The 18,228-nt window shown below is 33.9% G+C and overlaps 1 protein-coding gene across 7 annotated transcripts in view; it reads right to left on the reverse strand.

The window, feature by feature from the left end:
• The window catches only part of LOC123696219 (kazrin), an 82,143-nt gene that overhangs the window by 12,193 nt on the left and 51,722 nt on the right, over positions 1 to 18,228 (reverse strand). For 5 of the 7 annotated variants that reach the window (XM_045642287.1, XM_045642284.1, XM_045642290.1 and 2 more), the window contains exons 2-10: positions 17,502 to 17,729; positions 16,418 to 16,688; positions 16,087 to 16,338; positions 13,357 to 13,478; positions 11,966 to 12,119; positions 9,377 to 9,504; positions 7,285 to 7,461; positions 3,800 to 3,941; positions 3,297 to 3,437 (exon numbers count right to left, since the gene is read on the reverse strand). In XM_045642287.1, the coding sequence (XP_045498243.1) occupies positions 3,297 to 3,437; positions 3,800 to 3,941; positions 7,285 to 7,461; positions 9,377 to 9,504; positions 11,966 to 12,119; positions 13,357 to 13,478; positions 16,087 to 16,338; positions 16,418 to 16,688; positions 17,502 to 17,537 (1,423 nt within the window). In that variant the 5' untranslated portion in view covers positions 17,538 to 17,729. The remainder of the gene's footprint in view (positions 1 to 3,296; positions 3,438 to 3,799; positions 3,942 to 7,284; positions 7,462 to 9,376; positions 9,505 to 11,965; positions 12,120 to 13,356; positions 13,479 to 16,086; positions 16,339 to 16,417; positions 16,689 to 17,501; positions 17,730 to 18,228) is intronic. The other 2 variants (XM_045642286.1, XM_045642285.1) reach the window with 2 other exon arrangements.

Consider the following 18,228-nt stretch of genomic DNA (forward strand, 5'->3'; position numbering starts at 1 on the left):
CAACGGTATCGTAGAGGGTTCGTAATATACACATAAAGGTATATAGAATGAATTAACGAAGTAATATTTCATTCTATACTTTTATTAGTGATATATTATTAAAAAGCAGAACAATACATTGATTGTAATTTTCCATATCCATCCGTTTACATTTAAAATACTTATTATGTAACATTATTACGTAAAATAATTTATTTTATCAATAAAAATAAAATTAAAGAGCTTGTGCTGATATACTTTTGATAATGAAATTCGCGCGTACTCACATTAACTTTAAATAATAATGACAATGCACCGGAAGTAATAACGTTAAAAGCATTTCAGACGTTAAGTTGGTTTTCAGTAAAATCCATTAAAATTTAAAATAACTGTACCTACGTAGTAACGCAATTTTCAAAAGCGATTTTCATTTTATCAAAGTTTTTAATATACGGATTAAGCCTTTGCAATTGATTGTGTTCTATATTTTCGCGTTGAAATTATTTTATATTGTCAGTTGCATTATACAGTTGCGTCGATGGATCTGTGTACCCAAAAACTCTTATTTAAAATATAAATTGGAATTGTTAACGCATTTAAGTGTGTGGTATTTAAGTGTGATGTTCAATATTTACCGCACAATATTTCAAAACGATTACTTTTTTGCATAAGTAACAATTTTAAGTTAAGAACATAACCAAACTTACTAGACCAATACTAGAAAATAAACCTCACATTTGATAGACCCAAAGATCTGTTTTAAATATATCTATGAATAAATATACTACCTATAAGAAACAGTAAGTATAGGCTTTGTATAATTCATAATTTTTTCGTCGGGTATGACCATGTAAATAAAATAAGAGGGTTATTAATTAGCACGACATAAGTAGTATTTTATTATTGTTTTGAAAGTAAACCAGAAGTAGGTACTTCCAAGTAACAAATGACAAAATTAGTTACAAAACTGACGATAAAGCTTCGTCATTCAACCCAATTTCAGTACGCTTTCAGGTCGGCGGACAGATCTTAACACAAAACCTTTTATTTCCCTGTAGAATCATAAAAACTTTTCACAAACGAGTACGCTCATCCCAACATGAAATTATTGCCCCCATACCGTCATGGATTAACACCTAATTTTCATATAAATTTAAACCGTATATTGTATTATCATTGCGTATTCTTATTACGTATTACGAAACATTTTTTCATAAGGTTTTATTTGCCGTCGGCCTCATAACGTCATACATTGTGACACACAGGACACAATGTACGTTACGGACGACGGAAGCGAGCAAGTTGGCTATCGGAAAATCTTTTACAAACGTACAGGAATATTTAACAGGGTTTTTTCAATAGATTCTGTATAGAATAAACTACTTGAAGTCGTTATTTCTGTTATAATTGTTCTCATTTTTTAAGCGCTGTCTTATAGGAAACTTAATGAAAGCGGTTATACATAGGTACGAAGCTTCCGCTAAGGATTTAATTTTCCTACGCAATGTATTTTATCGTTGAATGAATGAAACCAACTCCCTTATTCCAGGTTACTATATTCTATTGTATCAATGTGGCATTAGTTTGTTGAATGTTAAGTTTGATTTGATATTACATTTGGGTACAATAGGGGAAATTATCATCTAGCATACATTTGATCTCGATCCGACCTCATCGGACTCTCGCTGCGATATTGTGTATCATTGTGTAACTAACTATGTGCGACATTTAGGACATCGTTTATTACATAATTCTCCTTCTAATTGTAAACAAACTAAATTTGCATTACTCTTACTATGGTAATGTTTGTCTCTGATTTTAGACAAATAAAGGTTGATATTATTTTGCTATGGAACAAAAATATATTTACATGTACATATGTACATATTTACAGTACTTTTCATATATAATTATTGATGTTATTATACAATATACCATTAGCCACACTAATCTGTATTGAGTGGTAAGGTCACTTAATTATGCATTCACAAGCGTGTTCAATATAAAATTAAAATAGTTATTAACTTATTAGACTAATTAATACTAAATCAGCAATACTACCGCAGTAGGGTTGTAAAATTAAAGTATAATTTATGATTCTATTTAATAATAATGGACTTATAATATTCTTAGAGGCGTATATCAAACAACAAGAAATCCAGAACTTAACCACCCACACACCGCCTTGCCAACAATAACAACACTCTATGCCTTTGTAAGACTTGATAGAGTATACTCCGTCTACCGCCCACTAATTCCCGCCTAACTATACGCTTTCGTAAGACGACATTCAGAAGATTTAACCAACTTCCATTATAGCTCTAGATCTGTGCCCTTAAGGACAAGATATGATTAAAAGCAAGGTAAAGCAAGATATGATTGTACATAATTGAACTCACTACATATACGCTTTCGTAGGACGATTTGAAAGACTTATAGTATCCAAGCAACACGCACTGGTCTATTTGGTGCGCTTATAGTACAACTCACGCTGGTATATAGAATTTGCTAATAGTACAGAAGCCACTCCCGCTAGTATATAGACTATAGAGGATGCGATGATAATTTTATTTTACATTAAAGAAGCAATTCAGTTTGATTTCAAGTAAGACGCAACTTACGTCGGTATATAGGATGCGCTAATAGTAAGAAGCAATTCACGTGCGTACATGGGTTCACTTATGTGACTATAGATGAATCAACTCACGCTAGTTATAATGGTGTGCATAAAATTTTACAATATTAGTATCCGCTAAAGCAACTCACGCTGATATATAGAGTGCGGTAATGGTAACAATCTAACGCTGGTAAATAGGGTTCACTTTTGTCACCATAGAATAGATGAATCAACTCACGCTAGTTATGCGTGTGTATACAATTCTATAAAATTAGTGACAACTAAAAAAACTCACGCTGGTATATAGGGTTTACTTATGTCACTATACTTGAATCAACTCACGCTAGTTATGCGTATAGGATGTGTAATCAGTTCCACAAAATTAGTGACAATTAAAAAAACTCATGCTGGTATATAGGGTTCACTTATTTTACTATACATGAATCAACTCACGCAATCATACTTATAGGGTGCGCACAAAGCTCTATTAACAACTCACGCTGCAGCTGGTATACCAATAGGGTATGCAAAAAGCAACTCACGCTAGTTATACGGTGTGCATAAAATTCTACAATATTAGTGACAGCTAAAGCAATTCACGTTTTTATATAGCGCCTTCCGTGGTCGAGTCCGTCAGGTTGCCGCCGCAAACCGACGTAGCGCCGCTATAAGGTGAGCTAACAGTACACAAGCAACTCACGCTGGTATATAGGGTGCGCGGAGGAGACGAGCGAGACCGCGTCCGCGTCGTACGGGTCGGCGGTGTGCGCGCCCTCCGCGGTCGAGTCCGACAGGTTGCCGCCGCACACCGACGTGGCGCCACCATCGCTGCTACCTGTAACTGACGTAAGTGTCACAAACTACCCTACAATTTCTTTTTTTTTTTCTTTTAACTTAATTATTTCACGTCAGTATCAAAGAGGCCAGTATCAATTCTGATTATGAGTAAGAACGTTGTCAGTTATTGTTTTCTTATATCGATTAATGTGCGATGAAATATCACGGAGTCCTGCTTAGTCTAACGAACTGTAATAATATGTATAAGGTTTCCTTGACAAAAGATGAATTATAAAATAACAGCATAATTATATTGGCATAATTTTACTTCCAAGCTTTATTTAGTTTAGTTAATAAATAAAAGTTATTTAATTAAGAAGGTGCTTCTCCATGTTGGTTCCGTCTATATTCTAGACAACTGTATACCTCTAACACCTGAATCAGCGCTGCAGCTGCCTCTGTCACCGATGAGGCCGGAGGGACCGAGCATCATCGGCGGCCCGATGCCCAGAGACGCCACGCTCTCGCCTTCTGAGAGACACCCAGCCGCTTGTAGTTGTCTTCGAGCCTAATAACCATTACAGTTGAAGTCCAAACTAGCAATACAAGTGCTTAATTACCTATGTTTAGTGGTGATATTCCTCTGTCTTAAAAAAGCGTATCCAACTACAAATAGGATCGACTCAGCGCCATACTGTGATGTCATAGCTGTCCAATCAAACGAAATAATAATCTACGTTAAACCCACATACTTTACTTACTTTTTTTTACTTTACTTACTTCAATTTTATATAAGGGTCAGACAAAATAAAATAATAAAGTAATGTGAAAAAAGAATTTCCATTTTCATCTTCATCTTTCTTTTTACATCGTATATTATTCAAATGACATTTTATTCAAACGACGAACATAAAGGTCATTGAAGTTCCTATTTTTAATCGGATCGCCCCGTCCGATTAGGGCCCTTCTGGCCTCCTCCACTCAAGCGACAGCCCAAGCCGAGGTTCGTGGTCCCCGTCAAGGGGGGACGCCCTTGTGCATGTCGCTACCAGGGTGAACCTTCAGTTCACCCCCGCGTCCGCGTTGAAATGTAGAAGCCCTTCTGGCTAACATTGAGAAACACCTTACAAAAAAACAAAAAAAAAATCGGATCGCATTATAGCTAAAAACAATTCTGAAGAATCACAAACTAATATTCTGAATGCAGAAATAAATACGTGTTCATGTTTTGAATCCCAAAAGAAAGGTACATCATTCATACAGAAGAAATTTTGATTAACAATGGAGAAAGTTATGTTGGGAAGCTGAAGACGGATCACGTAAACGCCCCAAAAGAAAAATCGATCATTGGAAAAGGTGTCAAATACACATGCTTGCTTCACAGGGTAAAACAGCTTTATTATGTTTAAAAAAACATGATTAATAATTAATTAGATATTTTTATTCATTTTGTAAGATTGTCACACCCATGGTCAAGATAATAAATCAATACAACGTATTTAATCATGGGACTAAAGGTTAAACTAAATACATCAATTAAAGATGTCTAATGCTAAGACTTCATGATTGAATATAAGGTGATATAAGTCACGCTTTTGATATTATGTAAGTCACGCTTTAAACATTTATGTATATCAATTTAACTATACAATTTATGAACGAAAATTAAAACTGACGCAGGTGCATGTAAATCAAACTTTCAAGCATTTATTGCAAGCATATTGTGGAAACAGTTGGGCTTAATTCTCATCACGATTTACATCAGAAGGAGCAATTTGAAATGGTAATTAACACCGTGTGTCGGTGATGGATGAGTACTGGCTATTCAGCGCACCTATTCATCATAATTGTTTCCTGTCGATATTCCTTTGTTATTACTAACTTATACTGATCATGCTGTAATCTATTTCCATATAATTAACAATGTGATTACAAATCAATGCGGTTTAATGTTATTACTGTCGTAAAATCTGTTGCTCTACCAACATAGTAATTAATGAATTTGAAAAGCAATATTTAATTATTTAGTACCTGATCTCACTCATAATATAAATATTACATGTAACTAGAATTAAAATATCTGTGATTTAGATATCTTTATTTGCAAAAGAAAATTATTTTCTTCAATGCGATCTAATTAAATTTTCTGCCTGAAAAACTCGTTCCGTATTTCAATGAAGCTCTGGGGTAAGAATTTATATTAAAATATCTTTAGTTATTACGACATCAATAACCTAGTTAATTAGCTTATTATCTTTTTGTTTCAATGTTACATTTTGAGATTTTTTTATAAAGAATTTGAATGCTATTAAACTAAATATCAAATGAAATATCATTTTGTTTTATTTCATTAATTAATTAGATAAAAAAACATAGGCATTCATTCCGTTAATTAAGTTATTCAAAGACAGACATACAAATCATACAATGTAAACATAACAGCTTTCTGCTAACTATTAGGTATATTATCATATACCTCAGAAACCTGGGCCTTTAATCCGAAACAGTTCGTATCCCTATTATCATTCACGCAACTTCATTTCCTATGGGTTTCATGAACCTGACAGGGGCTTTATCTCCAAGGGCAGGTAATATTGTATCAAGCTGAATTAATTCTCAAGATAGCCGACTATCTTACTAGCGAATGATAGAAACTTTGAACTACGAATCTAATTACGTCATGATCTGTATTAAAATAGGTATAATAGTTAGTTCCTTTTCGAAAAGAATGCATGTCGATTTACCGCCCTCCATAAGACTTAATATCATAGATAGAAAGACAACAATTATCCTCCCTCCGACATCGGATTATAGTATCTTGACATAATAAGGTATTATTACTTTTAAGACCCTTTAAAGTGATGGTAACAATTCGTATGCAGTAGGTATATGTAATAAGTACCTTATTTCAATTAATCAATACGCGAACATAATATTTATTATAAATTCTTTATTATTTATTTACTTTTTTTTATTGAGTTCTTTGTTTATTAATAATGCTGTTAACCTTACTTATCGTTCACATAATATATTGAACGAATGTTTTCTTTTAATTTTGATAGGGAATGAAGTGTAAATAATTTCGAGAAGGTTTTTATGCAGAGGTAAATACAAAGGAAAGTCAATTTCCTTTGTAATATATTTCACATCTCTAAATTCAGGTAGACATCGCCCTTACGTAAGAAGTTTTGTATTCTTAGAAAAAATTTAAACTTCAACTGTTGAACTACAAGTACAAATTGCAGATTTTTTCACTTGTGCTTGAAAAGTTTTATAAAGAAAAGTATTTTCAAATGTTTGATGTAAACACTATCTATGAGTGGTACTTAATATTAAGTTAGGTTAGGCAATTTAAACTATTCCCGAATAGCGAAAGCCAATATTTCCTCAACTAGTCTTGTCTGAAAACTTCACTATTCACTAGTGGTATGTACATTTGAGTACCTTTAGTACCGCTAAAGTTCTGCTTGCGGTTTCTGATACGTTCAGTATTACTTCACGGGTACAAACTAAATCAAATTGATACGATCCTTTGCAGTTAACGTGTAGAGGAATTTGCTACGTCGTTAATTTTAGGTAGGTACTTGCATAATTAATTGAACTAGGAGCTTACACTAAATTTTTAATTTATATTAATAAAAGTACTAATACACACAACTGTACATGGATATAAATACAATTTTTTAAAGAATAGGAAACATTGCATCAGGAGGCGGGTTTCGAACCCGCGTCTTTTGCCATTCCGGGGCGACGCCTGACATCTCGACCAGCCGATATCGAATTATTTTATTGTTTAGTAATTTTATTGATAAAGTATTTACATGCTATAAAAACGAAGTTATCAATTAATGGTAAATTCAATGTGCTCGATTGTATAAACTGTTTCAAAAAAGTAATAATTTCAAAGCTACCTCAAACAGCTGTTCCCTCGCATGTCTTAGCTGCGTGTCCCTCGCGCTGAGCGCCGCAGCGAGCTGCAGAGAGCGCTCCGCTTCGTCCCGCGCGTGCCGCAGTAAGGCCGCGCGTTCCCGCTCACGCTCCGCCCGCTCCGCTCCTAGCGCGGATGACGCACCACTACGCGATCTCATCTATGAGAATAGATGTTAAACGTATAACAATTTAGCCTGATAGGTCTACATGTCGTAACGTATAAGAAGAAACCCTATTGTTTGCGCAATAGGCTTTCTTCTAGCTAACGTTAACCGTTCTAGCTGCTCACGCTTCCGAGCGCGGATGACGCACCCCTACACGATCTCATCTGTGAGAATAGATGACAATCTGTATCATGTACTGGTACCTATCAGATACGGCGTTAGTGTTGCGACATGATAAGTGATAACCTATAAGAAGAAAGCCTATATACGTGTTGCAACGGTTAGCAATACGCAATAGCATTACGCTCGTGGTGTCCCTGATGTTGCGAATACTCATAAGTGACGCCCTACCCTATCCTATCGAAACTTTAGATATTTTGTCAGTTGGTAACGTATTATAAATTATAATTAACATTTTTCTGGCATATTAACATTATATTCAGTATAGAGGGGAAGGCCATATATTTTAGTCACAATAAATTGGCTTCAGTCCTTACTTGCAAGATAAATGGATAAAAGTAACCTCTAGCACTTTTCGGTACCTACCAAGACCTCTGTTTCGATAGAAAATTTACCTACGTCATTCGTTTTGCGATAGGAGACACAAATAGAAAACAGTTTTGGTTAAATTTATAACGTAGCCGTAGGCAATGTTCACGTGTGCATTTATTGAGAATATAGCATTAAAAAAGTAATTCAATAACGAATAACATTTATAGCTATAGCACAATATTGTAATACTGTGGCTATAGCCCTCTATGAAAACCTCTTCACTTCGAATTTAAATTCCATAAATAGACAAATATTATGAAGTCCAATTAAAAATGAACACTTTTTTAAAGGTTTAAGGAACATTAATGTTCTTCAAAATTTATGATAAAAAGTATTATATTGCGCGAATGCAACTCAAGAATGCTGCAATCTGGAATTTAATTTAAATGTACAATCTGAAAATTAATCTCTTTTATCTTTGATGTACCTATAACAATAATTGTAACTGCGCAAAAGTTACAATTATGCGTGATATTTACTTCTTTTTATTTTGAGTATTTACGCCGTTAGCTAAATTGCTTTTTCAAAGTAATTACAAAGTTAGTTAAATTAGAACGAGTAAAAATAAAATCGTCGATCCGCATTCAAAAGTTGTTTGTACTTTATAAGTATTTCTTCCAAGTTCTCCAACAAAACCATAAACCTACCTTTAATCAATCTAAAATTAAAGAATTTAGCTTTAATTTTAGATCGATCGTAGGAAGAAAATTCTTTTTCACTTTGTTTATTAATGCTTCGTGTATTTTTCATAATATTTATTAGATATTGCATATAAAAAAATATATTTCAGGTTTTACTTTGCGACAAACACAATTTCCCTTACAACTACGAACTAAGGAGTTAATTACTCGAAAAGCCCAGTATTCTTATGAAAAAATCTGTTTGAAGCCTTCATTAGAGGGCTGGCCTTAACATTAAGCTCGAATAAAGGCCTCGTGTTTGTAGAATGTCCGAGTTTTCCCGTTGAAGCCTGCACTTTACGCCTATTGTAACTAGCGTGGAATTATGTACGCGTGTAGGTACTTACTAACTGTATTCATTTAGTGGATGATTAGTTAAGCCGTATACATTGTACACATTATGTGTTTTTATTGATATAATTTAATTTTTCTTTATGCAATGTGTTCATTTCCTTGCAAGTCAATATCTAACCAAATAAAAACAGTCAATCGTAATAAACAGTTCGAGAAAGAAGTGCCAAACTTACTAATGTATTGATAGATTGTGAAAAAGTTCTTAAATCTATAAGCAAATGGAGGAGTAAACTTCGCAAAAAAACAACTGAAAATTGTTCACAACAAAATATAATTTATCGTATATTTTAAATGAATAATCACAACATACTAAAAAAACAAACCTGTTCATAATTTCTAATAAAATCCCTGAGCTCCTTTTCTTTATCCTCGAGAGTCGCGTAGAGTTGCTTCATCTGGTTCAGTAAATCGAATTTCTCAGCTTTAAGCCGCTTCTTATCAGCCTTGAGGGCTAAAAATAACAAGGAAATTATGAATAAATTTATAAAAATAATATTGTTCTGTATAATATTCAATTATGAATATTGTAGTGGTAAGTGTGTACCGAAGAATAACTAAAAACTATTAATTTATTTATGTACCTCCATAAAAGATGAACCAATTTTAACAGGACTCTGTCTGTCACTATTTAAATAACACAAAAACCTTGTCATGGAAGCAAATTTGCGGGTATCATCTAGTTCTAGTCAATAAATATCATCTAAAAGTAAGCTTCATCTTACAATTAAAATATTATATCTTTTTTCAAATGTTTATAATCATATCTACTCTTATGTTCAAATCATAAAACTTTAATTTAATTATTTTAAGTATATTAATTATAACCAAGATTATAACTCATATAAATTACGAACAATGAACTTGTGTCACACATTAATAAACAAGTGACTTAACAACGGTATTAGTTAAACTAAGTTTCCAATCAAATAATAATACACTGTAATTCTCTCTAACAACTAATAATTTCTTTCTAAATGTCTGGAGTAAATCTTAAAGTAAGAATCTTGATATATAAAATCGTGCGACAACTAGTTCGTTGAGGACTAAATTCCAATCCTAGGAGATTTAAAATCTTCACAAAGTGTCCAATGTCCACTTGTGTGTCCTTTGTTATACTATCACAATGCAGATACTTCTTATATCTTTGTGAAACTAGAAGAGCATAAGCAATTGCGGTCACATCTCCTCTTTTAAACTTTATTGCCTCCACCATAAGCACCAAAATAAAGCAGCACATTTGGCACAATAACAAAACGTTTACACCCTCGTTGTACGTCTTATATTGTTTTTAGAACGTTTGGGTCAACAGAGACATCGCTACTTTTTCTGTTTGTGAGCACTCACATTTTTATTCAGATTGTTTTTTTATTATATTATTGAAGATAAAATTGCAAACGTTAGCATCATTGAATATAAATGCGGAAAACCAATTTCCATTATCGATTATTGCGGTTAGTGTAAAATTGAATTAAGTAATTTCCAAGCATTTCGTTTTCTCGTACGGAATGTTTAATTTCTAATTTAAACTAATATTTTTTCCATGAAGCTATTGTTGAAAGTGAAGATTGATTTAATTATAAAACACCGTTACAAAATTAATATAATATTCGTGCAGTAAGTTAGCTGTAAAGGACAATAAACCCGCTTAGCGATTAGTGAGCCTCACTTGCGTTGATAAGCATCCTTTGATCGGTATTTTATAGAGCGTAGCATGATTACGGTATTCCAGCACACAGAATATTATTACATACAAAATGAATTGCATTTAAATTTAATTTATAAAATTTCATATGTATTGAAACGATAATATTTTCCTCGAAATACATGTATTGATAATTGCATTGCTCTCAATGATTCGGAGAGGCGATTTTAGATAAAAATAATTTTATATGGAATTACTTTAATCATTTCTGGTTAATAAAATATATAGTATTATGTGTCACGGTATTCGATCAATTCGGGGGATTTTATTATTTTATTTGAATTTAAAACATGGAATTGCAAATGATGTGAATGTGCTACATGAAAGTGTACTTAGTTGTATTACATAAATTCATTGTTATTTCACTATATTAATTACCTCTGCTAGGCTAGGCTGCTATTTCCAAGTGATATGAGAAAAGTTTAAATAAAAATAGTCTTAATTTAATACTTTTAAATTTATATATTCTCAAAAAACTAATACATTTCATCTATAAAAAATACAAAACTTCGAACGATATAACCGCTTAACTGAATATGAGCTTCAATGGTCACATTGCATATAAATAGTTAGGAGTTCTTAAGGCTTATTGAGTTCGATTTTCGTGAAGGTAATGACATTAGAGAAAATGTCCGTGGAAGTTACAAACCAACCCACGGCTACGTGACCCGAAAACAAATTCACTCGTGCTATTCATATTGGCCACTTTATCCAAATATTACTACGGTTTATTAAAGTGTCATATGATGTTCTATATGTGTAAAATTACTTGAGTTAATTTCACGTCCCATGCATAATGGACATTTACAAATTATTATTTGACATGTGCGAAATTATTTTAAGTATGTAAGTAGGTAGATAAACATAACAATTTTCAATGAAATTTTTGATACATGAAATGAAAAACTACTTTATGGAAGACTTTATATTAAAATGCCTTATGTCAAAATTTTAGAAACTTCTGACGATTCCAATTACTTGAAAGGAATTACTTATGTTAATTATCAAAGCTTCTAATTTGTTTAATCTTTAATCGACTTCGTCAGAGCACACTTAAAATATTAGCATTAATTTTTGATATGCTTGTAGTGTGAGCGACTTGTTGGATGTATCATGTAGGTAAACTAGAAATGGTAATATTGTGAACTTGTTTATGTCTTGTAAACTGCGGTTAGTTGTGTCCCCGTGTACCCTGTAATAGCATACTTACAGCTGACAGCCTCCCTCGCGAGCAGCAGCTCCTTCTCCAGCTGCTGCGGGTCGAGCGCCACGTCCTGTCCCTCCTGGCGCTCGACCAGCGCGTTGCCCGCCTCTCCGCGCTCCACTGCTGCTACCAGCAAGCGACGAACCCGCGTTAACTCCGCCTGTTATCATCATCATCATCAGCCCATAAGTTCCCACTGCTGGGACACGGGCCTATGAGGGTACAGGCCATAATCCACCACGCTGGCCAACTGCGGGTTGGCGGATGTCACATGTCGTCGAACTTTTTGATTCTTCGACATGTCGGTTTCCTCACGATGTTTTTCGTTCGCCGTTTTAGCAGTGGTGATGTTATTCACATGAGCAGATAAATTGAAAAAGCTATTTATTTTCTACACGCTCACCTGGTCTCGAACCCCGGTCTTATTGATTTGAAGTCCGAGGTCCTAACCAGTGAGCCTCCACTGCACGTAGAACTCTGCCTGTACCCAAGATTAATTGCTATCGATTCGTTAACTTTCGACTCGTACGTAGCACATGCGACGCCTGAAATATCGTAGTCACGCGAGCACGCGCTACGGCTACGTGTGTTCTTGTGTGTGCTACGTAATTGTAGCGTCTATAGATTATCTGTGAACAATAAACATCGCATCGTGCATGCGATGCGTAATTGATGCATGCATGTTTAACGTGTAAGTAGCAATTTGATATCGTTGTAAATTATGAGTGTATGCATTTATCGTATGTTAAAATGTTCAATTCAAATTTTCAGCGGAATTTCATTGAAATTACCTAGTCTTTTCCCCGATGAGTAAAAAAACTAGTCAATAGATGGATCAATTCACGCAGCAATTGCTTCGAGAGGCTGCTCGGTTTGTGTGCAAGTGCTCAATTTGCTTGGTCTAAATTACTTTCTCATCATCATCATCATCATCATCATCAGCCTATATACGTTCCCACTGCTGGGACACGGGCCTCCTATGAGGGTACAGGTCATAATCCACCACGCTGGCCAAGTGCGGGTTGGCGGATGATACATGTCGTCGAACTTTTTAATACTTCGACATGTCGGTTTCCTCACGATGTTTTCCTTCACCGTTCGAGCAGTGGTGATGTTACAACATGCGCAGATAAATTGAAAAATCAATTTATTTCCTGCGCGCTCGCCTGGTCTCGAACCACGGACTTATCGATTCGAAGTACGAGGTCTCACCACTGAGCCACCACTGCTCATACAATTAAATTACATACAATTAATCAAATAAATTACTTTCTAAAATTATATAAAACTAAAAATGAGTTTAAGAATGTCAATATAGTCCGAAGTTATTAGTTACCCAATCATCCATACCTAAAATAAAATATTAAACTAACAATACACACAAATAACAAGATCACCTGTAATCGTTCGTTCTCCAGCCGCAGGCGGCGAGCCATCTGCGCGGCGGTGAGCATCCCGGGGGACGCGGGCACGTCCTCCTGCCGGGACCGGTCCGAGCGGCCGCCGGGGGACGCCGCGTCTGATGCCAAATGTATATGTAGGAAATATATGTTCAGGATCACATATTGCCTGTCATTATCATGTTTACCAAACGTATATATGTAGGCCAGAGATGTAATGTACAAATATTTTCAGAATCATATATTACCCCCTCATTATTTGGTTTGATGTTATTAGGGTTTTAATTTCTACATTCAATCGTTATTTATACAATAGATATAAATTAATTCATACAATCACTTTAGTACGCTGTACGATACTGGGTACATAACGATATCTTATTATGAATTAAATACATTACAGAACATTGATCATTATTTTTCCATTCCATTAGGTAAGTCCATTTGTAGTTTCATAAGTTCACTCAAGCATATTACTTATACCTATACAATACATAAAGGGTCAATGTCAAGAGTATCAAAGCACAACATTATAAAGTAAGAACGATAAAGCACGTCATTCTACAATATGAATAAAAAATCTAGACCCTCTTCATAGCTACTAAAAAAAGAATCGACTATAAGTTATTCAGTAGCATACATTACATACATAATTTAGTGCTGTCAATATGATCGTATGCTTTTTTCGTACTTGAAACTTCAAGTAGAAATGTACGTGTATAAGGAGCGAATGGCGAATGTTTACACACTTACTTGAGTCTCGTGAAGTTTAACGAGTTTTATTTTTGGAAATATATTTCTTGAAGATGTGCTCGATCTAGGAAAATGCGATTGATACTTACCTACCGGTATGTATTTTTTTTCTTTTTTTTATGTATGTACACCGATTACTCCGAGGTTTCTGAACCGATTTACGTGATTCTTTTTTTGTTCGATGCGGGATGGTGTCGAATTGGTCCCATAAAAATTTTATTCGGATATTTTATGGGCATTTTTGCAAATGCAAGTTTGAAGTCGGTTGTTTTTAACGCAGTTATCACTTGTTAACGACTGAATAATATTTGCTACGAATATGAAACGATAGAAGTTTTTGAATTAAATTATAATATTATAAACATCTCATTCATTTTATCGTATTATTGATTTCGGTGTTACAATAGTGACACCCATGTCCCATACATTATCTAAAGTAGTATAGTTTCAGTTAAAGGAAAGATATAAATGGAGTTGGTTATGGGGACGTAAACATCGTTATAATACGAAACTTCTCTTAGTCACGAAAGCCGCGGCTGGCCTCGTCCAGACAAATCGATTATATTTGAATGTATCACGCAGTGTGGCACAAGCGCAGGTGTATAGGATTTGATTGCAGTCCATATTAGGTGTGACAAAAATATGTACAACCATAGTACAATACATTTTAATTGTTATTGCTTTTGTGACAATGGTATGCACGTTATGCTTTATGAGATGGAGATTTTCAGTTAAAATACGCGTATATAATCGTCGTAAAGTAACAGAGAAATCAGAATACACGGTTTTGTATTTTTCAAGGAAGCGAACCTATTCAATTAGAATACTTTTTTTGCTTCATACTTTTGCAGCGAGAGATATTTTTAAGATAATTATTAAAGAAAACGACTCAACAAAGTGTTTTCCAAAGAAAACTTCGAACAACATCGAGATGTTCGATAATATTAGAAGCTAATTAAGAAAGTTATGATTATTAAGTGACAAATTACAACATCAGACGAAGAGTCTCTTTATTGTAAAGTTTGCTGGCTGTGCAGTTAGTGCAAATGAGCTTATTCCCCAAGGCAGCAGTCTCATTAGTGCACTGGGACTACGGAGACACAGACAATGTATGAAAAGTGCCTAATACAAAAATAATGTTTCAGTAAAAGTATGGAGAAAATTCACTTTTTTATATTGTAAAATTTTAAGATGTTTGACAGGGAAATCAAGTTCTTGAACTTTGGCAATTATTTTAAAATTAATTTACGAAGCGAACTGCGTAGAACCAATGAACTACAGGTATTTATTATTTAATGTCTTAATTTTGAACGCGTTTTGATTTATATATGAAACGATTCCGTGGAATTAATACTGGAGCGGTTGGAACGCGTTGTTAAAGGTGTCATAAACATTCAACAACTTTGCGTCAAAGATATCGATAATCTAAATCTGCTATGCTCCAAAATATTTAAATCAAAACGAGGAAAATTTAAGCGCTGTGTGTCACTATTACACGGACGCTAATATAGTTTGTATTCACGGCAGCTCATCCGAGACATTAGTGACGTTCATAATATCTCGTAGCAGCAACGTTGAAGAATTTTCAACTAGCTCGGAACTTACTTCATCCAGAACACAAACATTCCAGCCGGACTAGTTAGCAACTATTATCTCTCGTATTACAGTATCTAACTCAAATAGCTAGTTTATATTTTTCTTGCACTATTATATTATAAAATAATTTTGACTGAACTCTGTTTTAGATTTTGTCTTGAAATTATATCTATCAAAGTTATATGTATTATATAAAGGGGCTAACTTAAATTTAAGTTATCGTAATATTTTACATGTTTTGGTGAATAATAATTCGTTAGGTTATTTACTTTTCAAACGTTTTCACAAATAATAACTATTCTTACATATTTTTAAATAGACAGCTTATAGTCTCGATATCACATTACCGATAAATAGACTCAATATAGTGTTTGTTACCTCCATCGAGCGTGGCTGTGATATCAGCTCTGGGTTCAGGTCCATCGCTACTTCTTCCAGGCGAAGTCGCGTCAGGTAAAGGAACTTCTTCTTCGGAACTATCGGCTGGGTCTAAAGGATTCTTATCACTTGTGTTACTATTGCCTATTTCTGCATATGTCCCACTGTCGCTTCCATTTTGATTCCATTTTATAGGAGATTCAAGCTTCCCATTTGTTTGATTTTCTTTATTGTCATCATCTGGGGAAGAAACTATTTGATCCATTTAGACATGCTTTCTTCAAAGGGAAGTAAGTAATTAATGAAATTTAAAGTTGCTAAGGTAACTTACCAATAAATGGATTGTCTTTCCCGTTCCTAATCGATAGTCGTGTCGTTCTATTGAGTGTTGCTTCTCGATCGCCATTTAGCGCCCCATTTCGCGGTTTGTCAAGTGTTCTAATTAAGAGACGTCTTTCTGGAGGAACTGGTCTATCTAAATCTGATCTATCGAGCGCCGAACAAGCTGGTGTGATGAGAGGATCAGCGGGCTCTGGCTCCGCTTCAGTTTCCACTCTTGTTCCCACTGATACTTGTTCATCGACCATTTTGCGAAGTTTCGCCTACACAAAAACATTTTATTAATATTTTACACCCATTTTATCACCTGAATCAAATATTATGTAATTGACGGCAATAGAATACGTAAGCGAGACAATATATCGTCGAATTACAAGCTCTTTTGTAAAATATTATAATTCGAGGATGAATCGCTTCGATTATGTAGGTAACGAGCAAATATATTATTTTTATGTATCAGATTTAACGAAGAATTTATACCAAATGTACGAATAAATTATAGTTATGTTTCGTAACGGCAAAAGTATTCTAATTTCATAATATTATAATGTCTTTTGTCTATGTTTAAAGGACAAATAAAAGTCAAATAAATACTAAACAACTACAATAAATCGACCAAAGAAAACAGGTTCATAAAATTAATATAGAAAGTTACTTCTACAGTCTAAATGCTATTAATCACGCTATGGAATCTAATTTGTTCAACATCTAGGCCACAATGCCAGCGATATTTAATAAAGCAGTCATAAAAACAATACCCTTCTGTCCCATTTAAGATAAGAATTATGGACGCTCTATGAGTTCATTTCATAAACATGGGCCTTTATATTAACAGCATTACGTTTTAACAGCCTTCCGTCGATGCCTTATCTTTGTCTATTAATCTAAACAGAGTCTATTCAGTTCCCGACACCTTCCATCGCTTGGCGTAATGGATATATACTGTTTTAATTAATACTTTATTTTTTCATTGTGTATTTAAATACGTTCAATAATTTAACACTTTAAGCTTATCTTTTTCCTGTGGAAAAGTGAAGCGAAAAGTGTAGTAAATTTCCATTAAACAATACATTTACCTGGGCGTCGCCTAGAATACGGCGCACTAGCGCCATCAGGCCGCTGTGGCAAACGCTGTCATGCTATCCACCTGCGCCTCCCTGCCGCATGCTTCCTTTGTTCACCACTTTACTCAAACAAACTTTTCTCTTTCACAAACTATCTTTTAATGAAGTTTCCCAAAACCGTTGTGGTGCTTTTCAACGTTATACTTGTCGGTGTCAACACGTCAGCACTTTCATGGTAAGCTGAAACAATACAAAATAAATATAAATTTACATTTTTGAGAGTTCCTTTATTTCGGTTATGTACATTGCACATACTTTTATATTTTGTATGTATTAATATTTCTTTTTAATTAATTTATTTTATAATCTAAGGTGATTGCTATTTTTGTCTTTTTATACGAATACAATTTGTTTTTTAAAATATTCAAATTTTTTCCTTCAAAATAATCATTATTTATTTAAAAATACATTATGCCCACGAAATTTCATGAGACAATATTTATTTTAAGATTTTTTTTCGTTCCCGCCATTGTCGCGCGTTTTGACAGTCATGAAATACAGATTATAAAATGCTGCCAGAATATCTAAGTAATTATGTAAGTAATTTAATATAATATGTAAGTAATTTAAAAGTTATACATATACTTAATTTAAAATTAAAATATTGTTCGAAATAATATTAAAAACTATATCTTAATAAATTTATAAAATCATCATTGTAAAAAGAATTAATGTTTGA

The sequence above is a fragment of the Colias croceus genome, chromosome 12 (assembly GCF_905220415.1).
Source record: "Colias croceus chromosome 12, ilColCroc2.1".
NCBI lineage: Eukaryota > Metazoa > Arthropoda > Insecta > Lepidoptera > Pieridae > Colias > Colias croceus.